The following is a 20,356-nucleotide window of genomic DNA, read 5'->3' as shown; positions in this document are numbered from 1 at the left end:
AATACTGCAATGAACGTTCAGTACCCTCTACAGTGTTCTGTATATGATTACAATTTAGTTAAGCTAACTTCTGCTGAAGATTATCACATGCTTTTTGACCAGATTGGTGACTCAAGTTAAACTATTGTTTGTTCCGACACGGCATACAAACCTTCGGTCCTTTTACAATAGGAAGGTACTAGCGGCGGCTGGATAGGTCGTAAGCTTTCGAACAAGGGGTTCGGTAGTTAACTGCTTGTCCGACAGGCGCGCGCGCGCGACTGGGAGGTAAACAAATCACTTTTTGCTTTCGGCCTGCTGGCGTGTGGACGTGTATCATCGCTCTCTGCCCGCTTCATCGTCGTTGCTTTCGCATGGTTGTGTTTTTCTTTTTCTATTTATCTAGTGAAACTGAATTGTAAGTACAATCATTTCATATTTATTTCCATTGAATTCAATTGTGAATTAAAGGATCTTGGTTTCACCACGCCCTCCGATTACCCGAGTGCCGGGACTGAAGGGCGTAAGTGCGGGAATTCATTTTCCCAGAAATGATCCTCGTATTGTTGTATGCTCGGTGCCGAGGGTGGGAGAGCGCTCGCTCCGAGCGTATATTTTGGTTGGAAATGTGTAGATGAAAATCGTAAGTAAGTGCTCTTTTCATTTATATTTTTTTTTACCTGTATGCTCGTTGCCGAGCGAATGCGCTCGGCACGAAAAACTTATTCTGTATGGAATGGAATCGCAAGTACAGTATTCTTTTTCATTTCATATATATTATTTTGATTGTAGCAATACTCATTTTGGATCAGTTTCCGAGCTTACCCAGAAATTGATCCTTTCCCCTTTTTATTTGAATGAAGTGAAATCGCAAGTGCAGTTCTATTTCATTTTCATATTTTATTGAGATTGCATTGTTTACTTGGATCAATGTTTCCGCTATTTCCCGGGAATTGATCCTTCCCCTTTTATTTGTATGAAGTGAAATCGCAAGCGCAGTATTCTTTTTCATTTCATATATGTTTTGATTGCATCAATTCATTATGGATCAAGGTTTCCATTCATAATCGGGAATGGATCCTTTTACCCTTGCGCTCGGTACCGAGGGCGCAAATGCGCCTCGATCTGAGCCCTTTTATCATTGTGAAGTGAATCGTAATGCAAGATTCTTTTTCATTTTATTCCTTTTATTATTGATTGCATCAATTTTTATTTGGTTCAAGTTCCGCTCAGTCAGGGAATTGATCCTTATGCCCTTGCATTCGGGCCGAGGGCACGATTGCTCTCGGGCTCTTATTATTATTGTTGGGTACATGGGTGCTGTGCGGGGGTGGGGAACGAGACCCCCCCCCCCCCCTCAGCTCCCACAGATGGCCCTTCCCCTTGGGGGGGAGGTTATCTGCGTTCTTCTCCTCGTCCCGATCCGTCGAGCGTGGGGGAGGGCGCTCGGTGCCCGATGTACAATTGTATTCGGGGTCTTTCCACTCGTTCGGAGAGGGCTCACCCCCCGCGCGAGGGGACTTCCCCCCCACTAATCGCTACTACTGTTATTTCCGCAGGTGCTACTGCCACGAGGGTGGACCTTGGTGAGGTATGGGCGTCCTTCCATTTTGCAGGGCGTGCTAGTGTCCAGGGGCTGCGGTTCTATGTCTGGGCCTACTGCGGTCACCCATGGAGTGGTGACCACGCTCCAGGTGACGACGTCCCTCCTCACCTGGTGTACTCGCCTCACGTGGTAACAGTCTTGCCTACAGCCGCTGTGAAGTGCCGTTCGCCGTACCGAGAGCGTGCCGCCGCCGCTGTGTTGCCGCGCTGCCGCGACCACGATCTTCCGCTGCCCTAGAGCTCGCCCCGCCCTGGACCTGCCGCCCGGTACCAGGATGTTGCTGGCTGCTGCTCCACTTCCTGTGTTTCCGGTGCTGCCTGCCGTACCTGCCGATTCTGGGCTGACTGTCCATGGCAGTTGCTGCGCTGGCTGTCCCTGCCGTTGCTGCGCTGGCTGTCCCTGCGTTGCTGCGCTGGCTGTCCCTACCGATGATGTGCTGGCTGTGCCTGCTGTTCCTGAGATGCCCATACCTGCTGACGTCGTCCCTGTTCGTGGTGGTACTACCCCAGACTTTGGTCTGTCTGTACAGGTGCGTCCGGGCCCTGTGGCTTCGGCTACAGCAGCCCCGGCTCCGCCCTGGATAGCAGATCTTACGTCTGTCCTGAGGAAGTGGGACGAAGAAGAGGAGGAAGGTGTCGTCGTCGTCGTCTTCATCTTCTTCATCGTCGTCGGCTGCCGCCTCTTCCCTTCGACTTCTAAGGCTCACAGCCGAGGAAGAAGAAGGTTGCCTCCTCCCTCCTAAGAAGTCTCCCCGCGAGAGCTTCTCGGGACCCGTCTCACCTCGGTGGGACGGGAGGGTTCCTTCCGCTGGTCCTCCTGCCCTCCCTTCGGGAGCGGGGCCCGTTCTTCTTCTTCCGCAAGGAAGAAGACTACGGGGACCAGAGGGGTACCGGCTAACACCGGTACTTCCTCGCCTGGTGTCAGTGGTTCTGCCACTGCATCAGGGTCCGTCTCGGCCTCAACGCCTTCGTTCGCAAGGGAGGTACTGAGTGTACGGTCGCCTACCAGCGACCGTGCAGCCAGGAACCAGACCTCTGAGTACCGCTCAGCGTCAGGTTCACGGCACGGGGCGGAAGACTGGTGACAGCCGCTCACAAAAGCGACTCTCACCAAGAGCCAGCTCTCGCTCTCGCGGCGACCAGCTGGCTACCCGGGGACGTGACGGTCCACGACCGGCCACGGGCTGAGGTCCTCCCGTTCGCTGGTGCCAGCCACGGCTGGAACCAGCGACGTGACGTGCCGTGAGGACAAGCACCGGTCTTACTGTGACAGTGGAGCCTGCAGGTCGCCTGACCGTCGCTCTCACAGAGAGCGATCGGGTACGGCAACCAGCACCAGCTCTTCTGACACTCGAGATCGGGATGCTGTGCTCAGTCCAGCCGTTCTCCACAGCGAGACGGTTCGACCAGGCCTGCAGCTCGATCGCCACCGCGGGTTGACGATCGCCTGCAGCCCTCCAAGCCTGCTGGTTCTGCCAGCGAGCGAGGAGGGAGCGTCAGGTCTGCCTCTCCGTACCTTCAACCTCCTCGGGTTACACCGGGAGGAGCGAGGTATTGAGGAGTGATCGTGAGGGGTGCGCCCCTCATGATCCCACCACGACGCCCTACGTGCCAGGCACGGTTCTTGGACCGGCCAGGACGTATGCGCAAGTGGATGGAGAAGACCGAGAGGGCTGTCGCTGTTCCCCCTTCTTAGGAGGAAGGTTCTCGGAATATGCTCTTGTTCGAAGGGCTTAAACGGTCCCACTCTGCAAGATGCTGTGACTTCCGAGATCCAGAGGAACTTTGCCGAGGTTATGGCGCTGATTCGTCAGCACAACGACCTCGGGGAAGGATCTGCCGCTCCCACCAGCAGAGCCACGTCTCGGCTCGAGTCGTTTTGGGGCCCGAGAGGGAACCCAAATCGACGGTGGGTCTGCCGCGATCGGAGCTTGCCGACTGTGTTGAACCAGGTAGTCTCTCGTCTCCGGACAAGAAGGCTCTCTCAGTTTTGGCCAGTCGAACAAGCTACTTCACCTCCTCTACTGCGACAGAGGCGCGTTTTTCTACGTGTCTTCGGACACGTATTTGAATACCCCTTCGGTCCTCCTGAGGTTTCGACCTCGAACGAGGACTGGAATGAGTCGAAGGACGGTATCGGCTCTCTCCTGTCAGGTGTCGATCAGCCCCACCCAGACGACGTTCACAGTGGCGGCAGACCCTTAACCTACAGTATGGGTTCGTAACCCTCCTCGGGAAAACGTTTTATCCTGACGATACGTTTTCCCAGGCTCTGAGAGGCCATCGCCGTAAGGCGATGGCTGCTCCTTTCTTCTCCAACTGCTAGTTCCGCTGGGAAGGCGAGCCAGTATCCAATTCCTCCCCCATTCCCTCTCTCCTTACGGCTACGAGGGAAAGGGGAGGGATCCTACAGAGATTTCTCTGTAAGATCCCACGTTAGGGGCTGCGCTACCGGGGGGACCTTCGGGTCCTACCTGACGTAAGCCCCGGTCGTTGAGGAGGGATCCTGCCCCTTTCTCGATTTCTACGGGAATCGGGAGGATCACCAGCCGATATCGTTTGACGAATTCGGTGGGGGGTTTCGCAGAGTGCTTAGAATTCTACGGAATTTCTAGCGCACTCAGAGTGTTCGAGTTTTTTACGATCTCCAAACACTTAGGCGAGAACCACGGTCCAAAGTGAGCGAGAATCCCCGATAATTGTTACACGATAATCGGGAACCTCGGCTTATGGCTCGAATTCCTGTAATTTCTAGCATTGGAAGAAGACTGCTGCTGAAAGAAGAGTATCTCACAGTAGGGCGATTAACCCTGGAATAGAGAATAACGGACGGAACTTCCAGTTTTGGCTTGAACTATCGTCTTCGGTATTTCTGTTCACCATTGAAGCTTTCCTTTGGGAAAGACTTCTCCTTCACTCTCTTGACTAGAGAACGAAGGTGGTCGATCTCCAATCCTTATTCTCATTCCTCGAGAGGAAAAGAATTTAGGATGGAGGCCGTGGTACAGAACCTACAAATATACTACGTATATTACCCTCGCGACATGATTCTTTTAACAGTTGAATTGTCCGGGGGGTAGGCGCATACCGTAGTTAACTCTACGGTTTGTGACCGAGATGAATTGTATCTTAATTGAACTGCAACTCGGGGTTGCCTGCAACTTCCCAGCAGTTATCTGTTTCGATTTTAGATACTTGGTATTGTCATGACAACACCAAATCAGCTTTTGTATTTACCGAAATCCGTTTCGGTTAAATATAATTGCTCGAGCGTATTCTTTATGCTCGATGGTTCTAGCCGAACGCATTCCTTCGTGGAATAATGGATTACCTGGCAACTCAGGATGACGAGTCACCGAGAGCTACTGCGTATTGAACTGCCTGATAGCGGCTCAGTATCAGCTAGGTCTCGGAGATGCACGGTCGGTTACGTCTCTCTCTCCCCTGGTTTGATTGACTACCGAACCGTATCTCTGCCCAACAATCATGGACTTAGGTCTCTGATTAACGGGGATTCTCGCAATAATGAAGGACCATCTACTGCTGTGACGCTCGATTTCATCACCTTCGACATTGCGAGAATTTTCAACAGAGATATCTCTTGGACTCTTTCATCTTTCTGTTTACCGCACGGTAACAGAAGTCTGTATACTAGTCACCCGCTGCATCGCACCGCGATAATGCGAATGATTTTTGCAGACATCTGAGTTTGTCTTCAAAATATCTCGTATTCGTAGGTGTGCAATTATTCATTGCTCGCCCCGAATTAACAGATATGTCAGAAGACATCGCCTACTCTCCGACCTGACAGCTCTACTTCCAAATGTTCAGCCCATGAGAAGCAGTTCTTCAGGCAGTATTTCCTGTCTTCATTACTGAAAAGCGCTCCGCTTTTATTGCAACTACGATCCTCACCGGACAGCAATGAATAGCGGTTAGCGTTCTCAGTCTTTGTAGCACAGGTTCAGAATCTTGAGAATCCTTCTTCCGTTTCAACGACACTTAGTGTTGTTTCTCCTTAGCCGAGAATCAACTATACTATGAGATATCTTGCCCATCAGGGCACCTCGGTCTGCTAGAAGGCAATTGACTTTCGCCTCTGTTGGGCACATGCCTTAAGAGAGTCATCACCTTGCCTTCTGGCATCGGTGACGAACAAATTATTTGTTTAGTCTCTTGGCATAACCCTTTTAAGGCGGAAGGTCACGTGACTTGCTCGGGTGCTTGGACAACTTGCCTCCTACCGAAACGCAGTCAGTCGGCAGCTGTCAGAGCGCCCAAGTCTGTTACGAACTAAGCTGTGGACTTAGTTCGGTTGTTCCATAACAGTCTTTTCTTCGTCCTAACGGCTTGTCACAGTACCCATACCATTCGACACCACCATTGAGTGTCGGTGTCCTATCCACTACCGAGAAGAACAACTTCGCTGCAGACGGATAGACCAGTATGGGTACAGGACATCACCGAAGTCGAGAAGAGGGATAGGTCATACGACCATTCCCTTCTTTTCCTCTGAGGTAATTGCATGACTTTTCCTGCGAAGTCAAGCATCCAGGGGATGGGGATTCGTGACGCTCGATTTCGTACCGAATTCGTAGCGAAGACTCTGAACCCTTCGGTTCCTGACGATCGGTTAGAGTCCTTCACAATCCCCTCCCTAATGGACTTCACCGCCTTTCGATGCGAAGGAGATGCTGCTTTGTCCTGTGAAAGCGCGACCGCGCTTTCTGAAGAACTCGACATCCCAGGCTGAGTGTGAAGACTCTTCGTCAGCACCAAGATGACCTAGAAGTACACTCCCTCGAGTTACACAAGAACTTCTCCGTGGCGCAGGTACTGAAGGCAGGGGTCTGGTACAACCAGACCACTGGCACCTCCTTCTACCTTTTGGATATTGCCCACAGGTCCTTGGATCGTTTTCCTTGGGACCCGTGGTGGCTGCTCAACACGTTGTGTAGCTAACCCAGACCCTAGCAGGCTGAACAGCATCGAGTCCTGGTGTGACTGTAAGAATAGAATAAGTGAATGAGAGAGTGACTGGCTTCTCTTCCTATCTTTTTCTCCCCCTCTACCTGTGGGTAGATGGGATACGGTCATCACCTTGCTGGATAAGGACGAGATGCCGGTGAGCTACTCGACAGAGCCCCATCCTATCCCTTTCACTAGGGATGGGAGCGAATATCCACCCACTTCCTCCTACAAGGGGGGGGTGGGGGGGAAGTGGATGCCAACAAGAGACAAACCATAACTTTATGTTGCCTCTTGCAAATAGGAACTTGTTCTTGTTTGCTGGTACGAAGAGATACGCTTGCCTTCTCTTCTTAGTACTTGGTCCAGAGGTCGGTTTGGACCATTGATCCTGCGGTGCACACCCGATCAATCGGACAGAGGCTTGGATCCCTCCCTCGCTCTTACGACCAGGGAGGCATTCCAAGGTTGGGCGAACACCAGTCTGTTCACAAAAGACTCAGATTCCTCCCACCAAGAAGTGAGTCTTCCTATTGTGGAAAAGGACCGAAAGGTTTGTATGCCGTGTCGGAACAAATGACAATTTGTCCCAAAATTGCATTTTTCCTAACTATACAAACCTGAGGTCCTTTTACACATAGTCCCACCTCATGCCACCCCTCACTCTGCAGTTTTTGCTTGGGCCAAAAGCAAAAGTGATTTGTTTACCTCCCAGTCGCGCGCGCGCGCCTGTCGGACAAGCAGTTAACTACCGAACCCCTTGTTCGAAAGCTTACGACCTATCCAGCTGCCGCTAGTACCTTCCTATTGTAAAAGGACCTCAGGTTTGTATAGTTAGGAAAAATGCAATTTTGGACAAATTGTCATTTTTTGACCAGACTGGTGACTCAAGTTAAACTACTGCTTTTTTATCAGAATGATGACTCAAGTTAAACTACTTAAAGTGATAATATCCATTTTAATGCTCATGGTTTCTATACGACACGTTTACTTTTTGAGTTCATTGCCAGTTTGCTTCTTCCTGCTCAGTGAAATGGATTAATAATTGGTAGTAATAAGATAATGAGTAAAGAATAGATAAAGGAAATTGCACTAGGATATTTGTGTATTTGCCAAAACATTTGCAAGTTTTTAGCATTATTGACATTGTGGGTATCCTTACTTTTCATTCAGGCTGCTGTAGGGTCCTGAATCCTTCGTAAGTAATTGAAATCTCCAAAAGAAATGGACCATTCTGTGGATGTAGGATTTTGGAAGGGAAACCATCATATAGCTCAACAGCTTTATATATAACTTGAGGTATAGTCCATTCTGTGGATGTAGGAGTTCAGAAGGGAAACCATCATATAGCTCAACAGTTATATATATACGTATATATATATAACTTTAGGCATAAGTGCTAAGGGATACGGGCACCAACTGTTCTATTTTTGGACATTTCTCAACGTCATTATATCAAAAATCCTTATTTTACATCCTTTTTCTGTTTGTTCTGAAGTGTTTTCTCACTGAACAAGCCAAGTTTTTCTTACGATTACACAATAACTTGGAACGTTGTAATGTTTTAGTCTTTTCAGATAAAGTAGAGATTGAGAAACATTGAGATATAGGAGGGTTCTTTTGCTTCAGTGTGGTGGTTTTGTAACTGTCATATGAGACCTTCCAGCATGGATCCCCCCTCTCATCACGAGCAAGAAGCTGAGGTTGATGTTGCAGGTCCTTTAGACAGTTTCTGATTTCGACAAGTCGTCTCCAAGACCAGTAGCAGTTCTGTCTATGATTCCTGTCGCTGGTTCTTGCTCCCTCTTGGGAGTGTGGGGGGAGAGGGATCGGGCATTTCTACTCTGCCTCCCCTCTCGTTCCTGTATTGAAGGAAGAGAAGTCTTGGGAAGCTTTCCTTGATGAAGTTCCTTCACCCCCCCCCATACTTTTTTCTTCGTCGTATGATGTATCGCAGTTTCTCCACCTTTCTTCCCTTCTAGAGATATTGGATGGAAGAATACATTGTGATTGGAGGAAGACGACCCACCATTGGAGCTGCGCCCAACGAGCCACGTTCAGCCATGCATTTTGGTTTGGGTGTGTGCACACTTCGTTGCCGTGGTTCATAACTTCAAGAGCTACTTCTTCCCCCTCCCAGATTTCGATGTTGGATTTCCAGAAGTCGAGCCTTCTCCTTCGATGTTAGATTTGCATTAGTCGAGCCTTCTCCTTCGACGTTGGATTTGTATTAGTTGAGCCTTCTCCTTTGATGTTGGGTTTGCAGAAGTTGAGCCTTCTCCTTCATCTTTGCTGTAGACCATGGACACGGGTTCCCCAGATGTACCTCCCTCACCATGTGTCTGCTGTCAGTGGTGCTGCTCTTGCACAGATTGTAGTCTTTCCCCTTCCTTTCATTGCCCTTCGGAACACAGACAAGTGTTTCTGAAGTGTCAGAGTAGTTCTTAACATACTAGGACTTCTCTTCAGTGCTTTTTCCTTCAAGAACAGTTCCTGGTTGCCCTTTTCAGCAATGGCGCTGCAGTTTCCAAACATCCAAGCTGAAGATTCACTTTACATGGAAGGAAGAATTCATAGCTGTGCAATGTTGTTGCACGACCTAGTTTTTTTGCTTCATATTGTATGAGTTGCCTGGGTTAGGCAGATGTAGCCTTGCTTTTGTCTAAATATTGCATGGCCGTGATTTTTTATTTTTTTTTTATGTTAATGCAGTTTTCTGATTATCCTTAGCCAAGATTCACTCTACAAGATGAAAATGTCTGTGCAAATGGTCATGTCTGTGCAGGCATTGTACTTTCAAATGGATGTTCCACTGCTGTCTACAATTACTGCACAACTGAGATACAACACTGGTTGTTTTTGCCCCCTCTCTATGGACATAGACTTGGAATTTCTTTTACTTAGCCTGTGTGATGGTCAAGTATGTGGATGTTTCTTCATTCCTTCGTATTCCTGCTCGAAAACGTTGCCATGGCCAGGGCATGTCTTGATGCCTCGACGTTTGAAAGAATTGGTCGATTAAAGACGGTCAGGTTAGTCCTTCAATCTCGACACTGTTGGCTCTGTCTTTACGGACTGTGGGCATAACAGCCATTGGCCAGCAAAGTTTAGCAATGATTGGGCATTACTTGGATGGGTGACCTCATGGGAACACTTGGTGCTGTTGACATCTAGGGGTTGTCTTTCGCGTCCATGGTTAGAAATGTTGGGGCTAAGTCAGTACTTGGACCTAAGAATTTCAGATGCTGTTGGCCTCTAGGGGGATGTCTTTCGCATCCATGATTTAAGTCTTGGGCTTACCAATATCCATGCTGAAAGTAAATCATATGTAAAGACCTCAGGATTGTATGCCAAGATAAAAATTTGTCATTTTTAGCCTATGTTTAACTTATGTTTATTTGTACATAGTAAATAATTTTGAGCATTCCTGTGATCTTTAATCTTATATATTTCTTTTCATTGTTTCAGTAAATGTGAGGAACCACTTAGTTTGTGTAGTGCCAGTCTGGAAGATGAAAGCCTTTTTGTCCTGTATGCTAATGGGACAGTAGTGAATGTGCATTTGTCAAACACAGGGACTTCAAAAAAGTGATGCATGTGTCCTTTTAATAGACAAATGTGCCCCAAAAACTGTGTGATAGTTATTTTTATCTAAAGTATCAGAAGTATAGCTGTTTTGATGTTTTCTATGTAAATATTTTTATTGTTGTGTTTGAAACAGCCTACGGGCCACATTTTTGTACAGCAATTATTTTTCTAAACAATCATCGCAGAGGTTTTATTTTTATTTTAGTAAAGTTGAGAAAACTTTAATTTTTTCAATGTGCCCCACTTTCTTGTAAATAATAAATTAAATATTGTACTAGACACACCAAAATACTCAAACTATAGGCACTAGAAACACAAAACATAATTAACCAGTACTGTATATACAAACCTACAGTGAGAAATTTCTGTAAGTAAACATTAACATCTAAATAAACTCAAGAGGCTCCCATTAACAGTTTGTGAAGTAGCGGGTACACGGTGTATGCCTAATTTAGCTCGAGTCACATGAAATTATGATAGGTCATCATTAGAACATGAAAAGCGTAATGAAAAACATAAACCTTTAAGATTGCCTTTCCATACTTGCTTTTAACACTTAACTCATCATATTAAAGATGAATTATTCACTTTAAAATGGTTAATGGCTGTCCTAGTACCAATGGATATTACAAATGTAACAACTTCCAAAGATATATATAAGAACTGATAACAGTCACTAGAGTAACAGATTTCAAGACATAAGACACGTAAATTTTGATGAGTACTTAATTTCAAGACTAGCAAGCCCTTACTTTAAGAATCATTTCAATAAGGGCTGGAATTTACCAAGGGCTTAACCAGAGACCTGCTTTCAGGTTGACCCTTACCTGTAATGAATTCCAGAGCGGCGCATAGGTAAACTATGAGGTTATGTTCAAACTCTTAATCACGACTTAAGCCAAGATGATGACGAGCGTTCTAGAACTACTTCGAACAGACGGTGCACTGTAAACACTGCAGCACACTCCCCAGGAATAAGGTTCACACCACTATCATTGCTGGTACATCAGGTTTCTAAAAATGTATGAGAAAATCAGTTCCTTCTAGGTCCTATTGGCAGAAAGAAGGATTAAAAACTCCATGTACTAAAATAACTGCTTTAGCCCATCACTAGAGAAGCAATTTTTTCTTTAAAACAAAAACTGCATCTCATTAAAATAAATTTAGTAGATACTAATTCTTCACTCATTCAAAATCTACAGTGTTTTCTGTTCACTAACTATAGCAGCCTCTCTTTTACATGGAGCAGCCTTAGCTAAAGGTCAACTTGAATCATCCTCTACCCCTGAAATTTCTTGATCATCTGATCTTTCCAGAAAAGGAATCAGTGTTGTAATATGTTTTAAGAATTTCTCTGGAAGCACCATTTAGTATCAATACTCCTGTAACGTCACTGTTGAATTCAAATTCTTTTACAAAACATTTGTATCTATCCTTTTTATCAACAGCTTGGTTAATAAGTGTACAGGCAGTCCCTGGCTTACAACGTTCCGAGGTTGCAACACTTTTCAATTATATTTATCAGAAATTATTTCCAGGTTTACGACGCATGTTCCAGGGTTATGGCGCCTACAACACTGGTCTGGCAGAAGAAATGACTCCAAAAAGGCAAAATAATCAATATTTGAAGGTTTTTTATGAAAAATGCAAGAAGAATGCAGTTTACATAGTTTTGAATGCACCCAAAGCATTAAAATAAGGTTTTCTTAGGATTTTTTACAATGTTCCGGCTTACAATGATTTTCGGCTTACTACGCATCTCAAGAACGGAACCCGTCGTAAGCCGGGGACTGCCTACTCAGAAATGGAATGATAATTACGGACAAGATCATTTCTGGCTTTCTTTTATTTCATATACTAATCTTTGACCTGTTGGGGATTTACACATGGTTGCCAGTGAGGATCCTCATGAGGTATACCCTATAATTCTGGAATAAGATCAAGAGAAGTCAGTTCATAGCTCTTAACAATTTCTCAGGTGTAATTGGTTCAGGTACATGGTCAAAATCTCCTTCTTTAAGGGATTCTCTAAATGCTACTGGTCACCTATTAATAAGGTGGATAGTGTGACATACAATAAATTCAAATAAAACTAGTTTATTTACTCCCAAACAACAATGTCTTAACCAGTTTGACATAAACTTCAACGAGATCCAAGCTTACTGCATCCTTTAAAGGTTCTGCATCACATTAGCCCCAGCTATAAGTTTTCCCCATATCACTTAATACACAATTCAGGGATTCTATAATCAAAATAATGGAGCTGAAAGGAACGCAGAAATTCCTTTACACTAAGACCATTGCAGATTTTAAGATTCACAGCATTACTCCAAGTACAAGCAATACATAATACCCATACTTTTTGCGCTTCATTAATTCTTCCTGACCAGTTGAAAGGACCCACATGATATAGATTAGACCTGAATTCCCTATACGAACTCTTGACTTTATTTGAAAATTCTACTACTAAAATGCCTACAATGCACACATTGCTTTAATGCTTTTTGGTTTGTTTGAAAAATGCTTTATGATATGAAATTGATGGCAAATTTCAGCTTGAACTCAATAACATCAAGAATAATCAGCATTGTCAAAACAGTCTCTCTTGGCAGTAAAATAGTAACAAACCCCCTAAATTTACCTTTAACCCTAAGAATGACTTTTTCATCAAAAAAATATTCAGCGGAGTAATGAGGTTCGAATAGCCTTCAGATTAAAATGGTTCTTACTCTGAAAGTAGTTCTGAAGGTGTACTAAAACTGGAGAAGCACCGAGTTTGTAAGTCATAGGATTTGGAATAATGAGGGACATTTCCTGTTCTCCACAATGAAAGTCATCCAACTGCATATCACAACTAATGAGAAAATTTGTTGTAGGCAACTGTTTGTGAGAGAAGCACTTAGTAACATAGTCGGATTGTCCTTTCCTGAAATGAAACAAAACCTTATTGGCAATCATTGACATATCTTTTGAATATTCCCAATTCTATTCGTTACTAAAGCTAAATACTTTTGCATTTTATCTAATTTCTGAGTTGAAGCATTAAGCCAATGCAATGCACAAGGAGAATCAGTACGTATAGAGAACCACTTCCATAATATTAACAGTTTCCTACATGAAGGTCCTAAGAGATCTCTCTGCTGTTCCATGAGTGTTTCAACACTCAAAACAATGGTATGTAACTCTAATGAAGGAATTTCCTTATTCTTCAACCAAGTGTTAACAATACAGTTCTTAGCTTCAACAAAACTAACCTTACCCAATTCAATGTGCTGCAAAAAAATTACTGTACCATTTAAGTATTGACTAGCACTATTATAAGCCATAATCTTACAACTACCATTCCTTGGTCCGATATACCTACCTATCTTAATGGGAGGAGAAGCATTAGCGTGTTTGGATATATCACACCATTATGTTGAATCTTTGATGGGAACAATCCATACCAACCTAGGCTTTTATTGCACTGAAGCCTGTGCATAAACGAACGGCTGCCCAAAACGGCAAATTTAGTAGTTGCCTTGCCCTCAAGAAAAATAGGCCTTGTAAATATTTCATCTCTCACTATGTCCCATTTCAAACCAAATAACTTAGTAGTTTCAGGGTCTGTGTTTTCATGTCTTCATCTATCTTACTTTGTTATATTACTTTGTAAGTAGTAACAATAGTGATTACCTTTTGGACCTCGTCATCAAGAGTAGAGATAACAGAATCTGCAACAAAAACTGAGTGAGTTTGGACATTAACAAAAGACTCCATGCTAAGTGAGCAAGGAATGCTAGCACTAACTGTAATAGAAGGCTGTGGCAAAAACAAATTATCAACCAATTTATGAAAATTGCTTACCAGCAAGATGCCAATTGGTGAATCTTCATACCTACACTGACAGACTGTCCCTTCCAGCCAGGTGAGCAGCATCTGAACCAAACAAAATTTCAATATCCTTGACTTCACAGATATTTAAATGAAGAACCACCTCAGACAATGAATATTCATTACACAACAGACATTCACAATCACAATCGTGCCGAGCATCAGTAAATTCAACTTAATCCTTATTTCAGAAATAAACATGGCTGGAAATTACGACTAGTTTCCTAGTTTAATGGGAACCTAAACTACTTTACTAATATAGTTTTCAACACCACTGAAACCATGAGTTGTAAGATTAACATTTTTAACTGTCTTAAAGTTATGAGTGTCAATTTCTGTCAAAGAAAAGTACAGCACTGAGAACCACTTTTATGCCCCTATAAAGGCTTTCTTGTCTAAAGATACCAAAAGTAAAAACAGGAAGAAGAGATTCACTAAAAAATTAGAGAATACTATTACCCCATTGTTAGTTTCTGTGCTTGTTCTGGTCTCTTCACTTTGTCTTACAATCTTGTGAATTATCCTTGGTACACAAAAAAGAAAACACCCAAAACATTTTAGAATATTTTTGTTTAAACCTAAATTTACATTAAGCTATGGGATGCAAAAAACTAGCATATTTCAAACAACATTTAAAATGCATGCACTTCAATTTATCTACTTTATACTACGGGTTTGGAAATTACATACAATTTATATGTACATGATTATCATCCTTACCATAGACCTTCAAACATAACAAACAACTAGGTTCAACTTTGTTCCTATGAAAATGCACTTTGACTGCCAAACTAGCTGTTATTTCAATACTACTATTACAAGATACCGAATGTTATGAAGGACTTCCATTTTATAACTTCTTGAATTTTCATACCTCTCAAACCTACGAAAGTTATCCAAATTCCATGTATAGAGGGAGAAGTCTTATTAGTAATTTGCATTACGTAACTCTTTTCTAAAATCATCATCCAAAACTAACAAAGCAAATTAGGTAAAAAAATCATCCGAGGATATTTGCAAAACCTTAACAGACTTGCATAAATTCCTAAGTAGGTAGAGGACTTCCTGACCTCTCAGAAGCAAAAGCTTTGATCAAAAGCAACTTGGCATATTAGTAACTTTCTTTATCTGCTTCAACGGAATTCAGCAAAATTTTAGCACGACCTGCAGCTTGCTGTTTAAGCATAAGTAATTAAACCCTTTAAGAATACTTATAAACATAGTAGTAGTGGCCAGTTACACTTGTTAAGGTGTGGTTTTGGCTTTTTGGCCCCGGTTTGGCAGGTTTCAATTGTTGAGCTAATTTTCAGTGCTATTAATCTCTGAGAGGGGCGTCGTTGGCTGCTTTAGTAAACTAAGAGCAGTGTCTGTGACACTATGGGAAGGAATGAATTCTAGTAAGGGTAAACATCTCTCAAACCTCATCCAAGTAATCACAGTAAGCTAAAAATTCCCTTCCTTTCTAAATCAGTTTCTGAAACTACTATCCTGAACTTTAAATTTTGAATTTTAGAATCTAAGTCAAACAAACCCTTCTGGTAGCTGAATAGGTGACCCTTTTCAGATACTTTCTGAGGTGCAGACCGTGCAGTGAAAGCTGCATAGGAACCCGACTTATTAAAAGCATCTGCTACCTTCTTACAAAGAGCCTTTCTCTGAGTAGCAATGAGCTGATGTAATTTAGGCATGATAAAAATGTTACCTGACAAAAGAAAAAAAAGCAATGACCACAAATGCAAACCAAGAGAGTGAATTACAGCTACATGAGCACAATCTAATTTCAAGAGCCTTTTAATTACCTCTAGCTACTGTCCTGTCATGGTCGCCATGAACTAAATATTTTAATACACACACCAAAATACTCGTAAACTATAAGCACCAAGGAAACACACAAAACATAATTAACTAGTACGTATTTATATACAAACATACACAGAAAAATTTCCCTCAAGTAAACATTAACTTATACATAAACTCATGAGGCTCTCATTAACTGTCTGTGGTCCTGAAGACTTTACAACTACAGTTAGAAACTAGCGGATACAACGTATGTCTAATTTAGTTCAGTAATCACCTGAAATTATGATAGGTCATCATTAAAACATGAAAAGCATAATGGAAAACATAAGCCTTTAAAACTGGCTATCAATACTCGCTTTAAACACTAAACTATTCTGGATAAAGCTAAATTATTAACTTTTAAATGGTTAATGGCTTTCCTAGCACCAATGCATATTACAAACTTAATACTTCCAAAGATATACAAGAACTGATGACACAGTCAATAGAGTACTAGATTCCAAGACATATAACACATAAATTTTGATGATTACTTAATTTCAAAACTAGCATGGCCTTACTTAAAGAATTATTTCAATAAGGGCTGGAATTGACCAAGGACTTAAACAAGTGAGTGACCTGCTTAAATTTAGGTTGACCCTTACCTGTAATGAATTTCAGAGCAGCACTTGGGTATACTATGAGGTTTCTGTTCAGATTCTTGATCACAACTCATGCCAAGACAATGACGAGTGTTGTACAACTATACTCCTAACAGATGGCAGAAGGTGAATGCTGCAGCACCCTCCCCAGGAATAACGTTTACACCACGATCACCGCTGGTGCATCAGGCCTCTAAAAATGTATGAGAAAGTTAGTGCAGGTTCAAGGGTCTAGTACTTGAAAATGGTTCTTGGGGTAATTATACAAGTGACACATACTTGACATAAATTCAGAAATTTGCACATTCACATATAGTATGCCTTTAACATATGAAATACTGTAGCTATATTAATGCTACATATATATACTAAAATAATAATTTTCCTTTAGATAATGTACTGTTATTTTAAATTTTATACTGCCAATAATGTATCATTTGATATAAGTTCCAGGTCTATTATGGGTTGAGGACAACTACAGGGTTATCAGTTTTTCATGTGACCCATGTGGTTGGAATTATTCTTGCTTATACTGCAGGTATACTACTGCATATGAAAATTATACATTTAGAAAGAATGTAAAAGAAATAGAAATGTCTTTTAAGTAAAAAAAAAAATCATAATAATAATAAAGCCTGAATGCTGTCAGGATGGTCATACTGAATAGCAATCTACATGTCAAAAAAGCAAAATGGTTGTTGTTTCAACACATCTACAAACCTTTTGGTAGGCAGAAGTTAAACGGTAGGCTCCAGCTTGCTCTGAAAGTAAATTCCATATGTAAAGACCCATTTTGTATGTTAGGAAAATTACAAATTACTTTATAAAAATTAGTCATTTTAAGCTAAAACAAATGTTCTTTGCTAAAGGAGTACCCTGACTTACACGTGACCCTTGCTTCTTTACTCAAATCATAACACCAGTACAGGCTTGGTGAACAGTTTCAAAATGTTTGTGGTGGGTCAAGAAAATGTATTACAAACCTTGTCCTACTTTCACAAGTTCATTAGGCCTAACCTGATTAGACTCACTGAAATCAATAAAACTTCTACAATACAGTAAACATCATAACATTGCAGTGCCAAAGACTTCATAGCCTATTCAACATTTACTTCATCAGAATCAACCAACTCAATTCTATAGATATCAAAATGTTCTCACTGCCAGGATAACCAAACATATGGGTTGATGAATACTAACACTATGAGGAAGAGATAACATGTCAAATAAATAAATCCATTATGTGAAGAACTATGACTAAGGGCTGACAGGCAGAGTCAAACTCTACTATGTAATAGGCTAGCTAGCCAGCTTTGAACCTTGACCCATTCTTGGGAATTCTGTACATGCAGAAGTGTCCTGTACTGTTAGAAACCTAAGAGGAAAAAGCTATATGCCTTTTGATTTAACTGTGAGCAAAGGAAACTAAGGCCTCTAAGGTTTGTGGTAGGCGTTGACCATAGGCATCATAAACTGGTTACGAGTTACTGGTTGACGTCATATTGTCAATGGAACTTGACTAGTAGCTAAAGTATCGATGTTCCTGTTGTCTTAACTACCTATGCCATTATTTCATAATTTAAGAGAAAATACTTAAGAGTGAGAAACGTGTGCTGTCTGGATGAGCCACAACTCTTGACTGATGCTAACGGCAGAGAACTGAAGTACTTTTACAGGGAAGGCGGCCGCTATGTTGTGGCCTGGTCATTTACCTTAGGCTGTCATATATAGGCTATAATGTTCAACATAACCCACAACGGTAGATCTAGGCTACTTATCCGCGGTGGCCTAGACTATGGCAGTTGTGGTTTTTCTATGGAGTTTTACCTGCTGAACAAGAATTTTAAGTAATATTTATTTGGACGACTGTAATTAACCCCCAGGGGCCAGTACTAAACACTGCGAAATACATTAGATGTCCCAATCCCTAGTGGATGTCGTATCCGTGGTTACGTTCCTTGCAGTCCCTGCGGACTGCTTCTGTAGAAATAGGTACCCCCACAACTGTAACTCCAGGAAGGAGTTTGAAGGAAAGATCTTTTCATAATGTATATACTATGCAATGTTATGATTTTCACCAATTTATTTACATCATTTGAATATTAGTATTGGCCGTTAAAGCTAGGTTAGGGCATGGTTCACAGTAGGGCTAGCTTAGGTCAGTGATCGTTCTAACTACTGTAGTTATTAGTTTTAACAATGAGTATCAAGATATTTTTAACCTGGAATAGAATATGATTCTAGTTTTCATTTCATGGGTTCAAGAAGCTTTACTTACATAGGGTAGATGACCGAAATACGACCATTCACTCGAAAAAAAAAAGACAATTTTTTTTAACTCGATTATGAACCGGTGAAACAAGAACAAAACAAGAACACAGTGAAATCTTTAAGCATACCATTCAAAAGATTGAAGTTTCGTCAACAAAGTGAGATATATGAAACTGCCATACGAACTAAAATAAGCATGTGAGGTCTTCGTAAAATATGTTTTCAAGGCAGTTTTTAAATCCAATATGCCTTTGCTAAAACTAATATTTTTGTATTTCTCATTACAAAACTGACTAAACCAACAGTCCCTGTGGGGTTTAATCGGTAAAAACCCATTGAGATTGAAGGGCATTTATATGTTTTATCTATAGTAAAAATATAAATTCATCAGTCTGCAATAAATAAATTCATCGATTATCCAAATTTTAATAACAATTAAGTTACTACCTAAGTACTAGGCTATAAGGTAGGTAAGTTTTGCTTTGAAATCTTATAAACAAACCTTAGGTATTTACTACTCTGGAAACCAGCGACGTAGCTTCAATTCTCGGCAAGTAGTTATATGTAATCTCCATTTTCAATGCCCACGTTACTTACTTAAATAAATTAAAACAGCCTGATATGTACACTGTTTGATCACGGAATACTGACAGACAAAGAATTTTGCCGTCCGACTCCCTTACATTGATGTGGTACTGACAGTGAGGCTATGGAACTTCAAATAAAAAACTATTAGGCTGTTTATTGAAATTTCAGCAATAAATAATTTATTTTATATTGATGAATTGCTAATATATTTATATCTAATCTAAAATATATAAATATGCTTCAATTATTATATATGATGAAATCATTTAAAGTTTGTAAGGTTCCTGCTCCCGATGTAGGGTTATACCAAAGACAATACACGAAAGATGGGAAACTGACTATTATTACCATTAAAAAAAACATCATCCAACCCGTCAGAATGCGCGCCATCTCTTGATCATGCCCTCAACTAAAACTCGGTTGTGGCGTAGCGCGGCTTTTTTAAATGTTAAAATTTATTCTTATGCTGCAATAAACTTCTCTTTATAAATTATTGAATACTAAATCGATTAATATTGCTTGTTAACATGATTAAAGGGCTCTATCATAGCTTATGACATATATTAGGCATTTCTGAATCATTAAATAAAATCCTTCAGTTAATGTAACATTAATTGCTAAGTATCTTTATCTAAAATTGAGAGGGCAGTTAACATTAATTGTTAGTATCTATATCTAAAATTGAGAGGGCAGTTAGAATGAAACAAACTTATTCTGATTTTATCTAATTATTTCACCAATATAGTACAGTAATTATTTTCCTTTTTTTTGGGCTTGTGCTTATGATTGTATACTGTACATAAAACAATACATATGTGTCAGACAAAAATCTAAGAACCTAGAGGATGAATACAGTTTATTAATATTTTAGATTATTTATTAAGCTCTTGATCAAGTCAGAACTTATTTATAACAATTTATTAAAATCTCATAGCCAATTGTGGAGTTCTCAAAATGCATATTCAATTGGCACCCTTTTATGAAGGTAATGTAACCAACACTTCTGCTGGTATTTTCTAGTAAAATGCCATTTCTGCAAGAAG

At 41.6% G+C, this 20,356-nt stretch overlaps 2 protein-coding genes across 11 annotated transcripts in view; one reads left to right on the top strand and one right to left on the bottom strand.

The window, feature by feature from the left end:
* Nucleotides 1-19,425, bottom strand: part of LOC135209108 (uncharacterized) — a 23,116-nt gene extending 3,691 nt beyond the window's left edge. For 2 of the 10 annotated variants that reach the window (XM_064241736.1, XM_064241737.1), the window contains exons 1-6: nt 19,228-19,419; nt 17,175-17,215; nt 16,458-16,647; nt 13,987-14,058; nt 12,870-13,066; nt 10,968-11,154 (exon numbers count right to left, since the gene is read on the bottom strand). In XM_064241736.1, coding sequence (XP_064097806.1) covers nt 11,147-11,154; nt 12,870-13,066; nt 13,987-14,058; nt 16,458-16,528 — 348 coding nt within the window. In that variant the 5' untranslated portion in view covers nt 16,529-16,647; nt 17,175-17,215; nt 19,228-19,419 and the 3' untranslated portion in view covers nt 10,968-11,146. Of the gene's footprint in view, nt 1-7,184; nt 9,864-10,967; nt 11,155-12,545; nt 13,067-13,986; nt 14,059-16,457; nt 16,648-17,174; nt 17,216-18,047; nt 18,118-18,732; nt 18,807-19,227 lie in introns of those variants that run through there. The other 8 variants (XM_064241735.1, XR_010313301.1, XR_010313300.1 and 5 more) reach the window with 8 other exon arrangements.
* LOC135209113 (uncharacterized) overlaps nt 1-20,356 on the top strand; it is a 330,064-nt gene that overhangs the window by 229,966 nt on the left and 79,742 nt on the right. The window lies entirely within an intron of this gene.

Source organism: Macrobrachium nipponense, chromosome 37, assembly GCF_015104395.2.
Source record: "Macrobrachium nipponense isolate FS-2020 chromosome 37, ASM1510439v2, whole genome shotgun sequence".
NCBI lineage: Eukaryota > Metazoa > Arthropoda > Malacostraca > Decapoda > Palaemonidae > Macrobrachium > Macrobrachium nipponense.
This window is presented reverse-complemented; position numbering and strand designations above follow the sequence as displayed.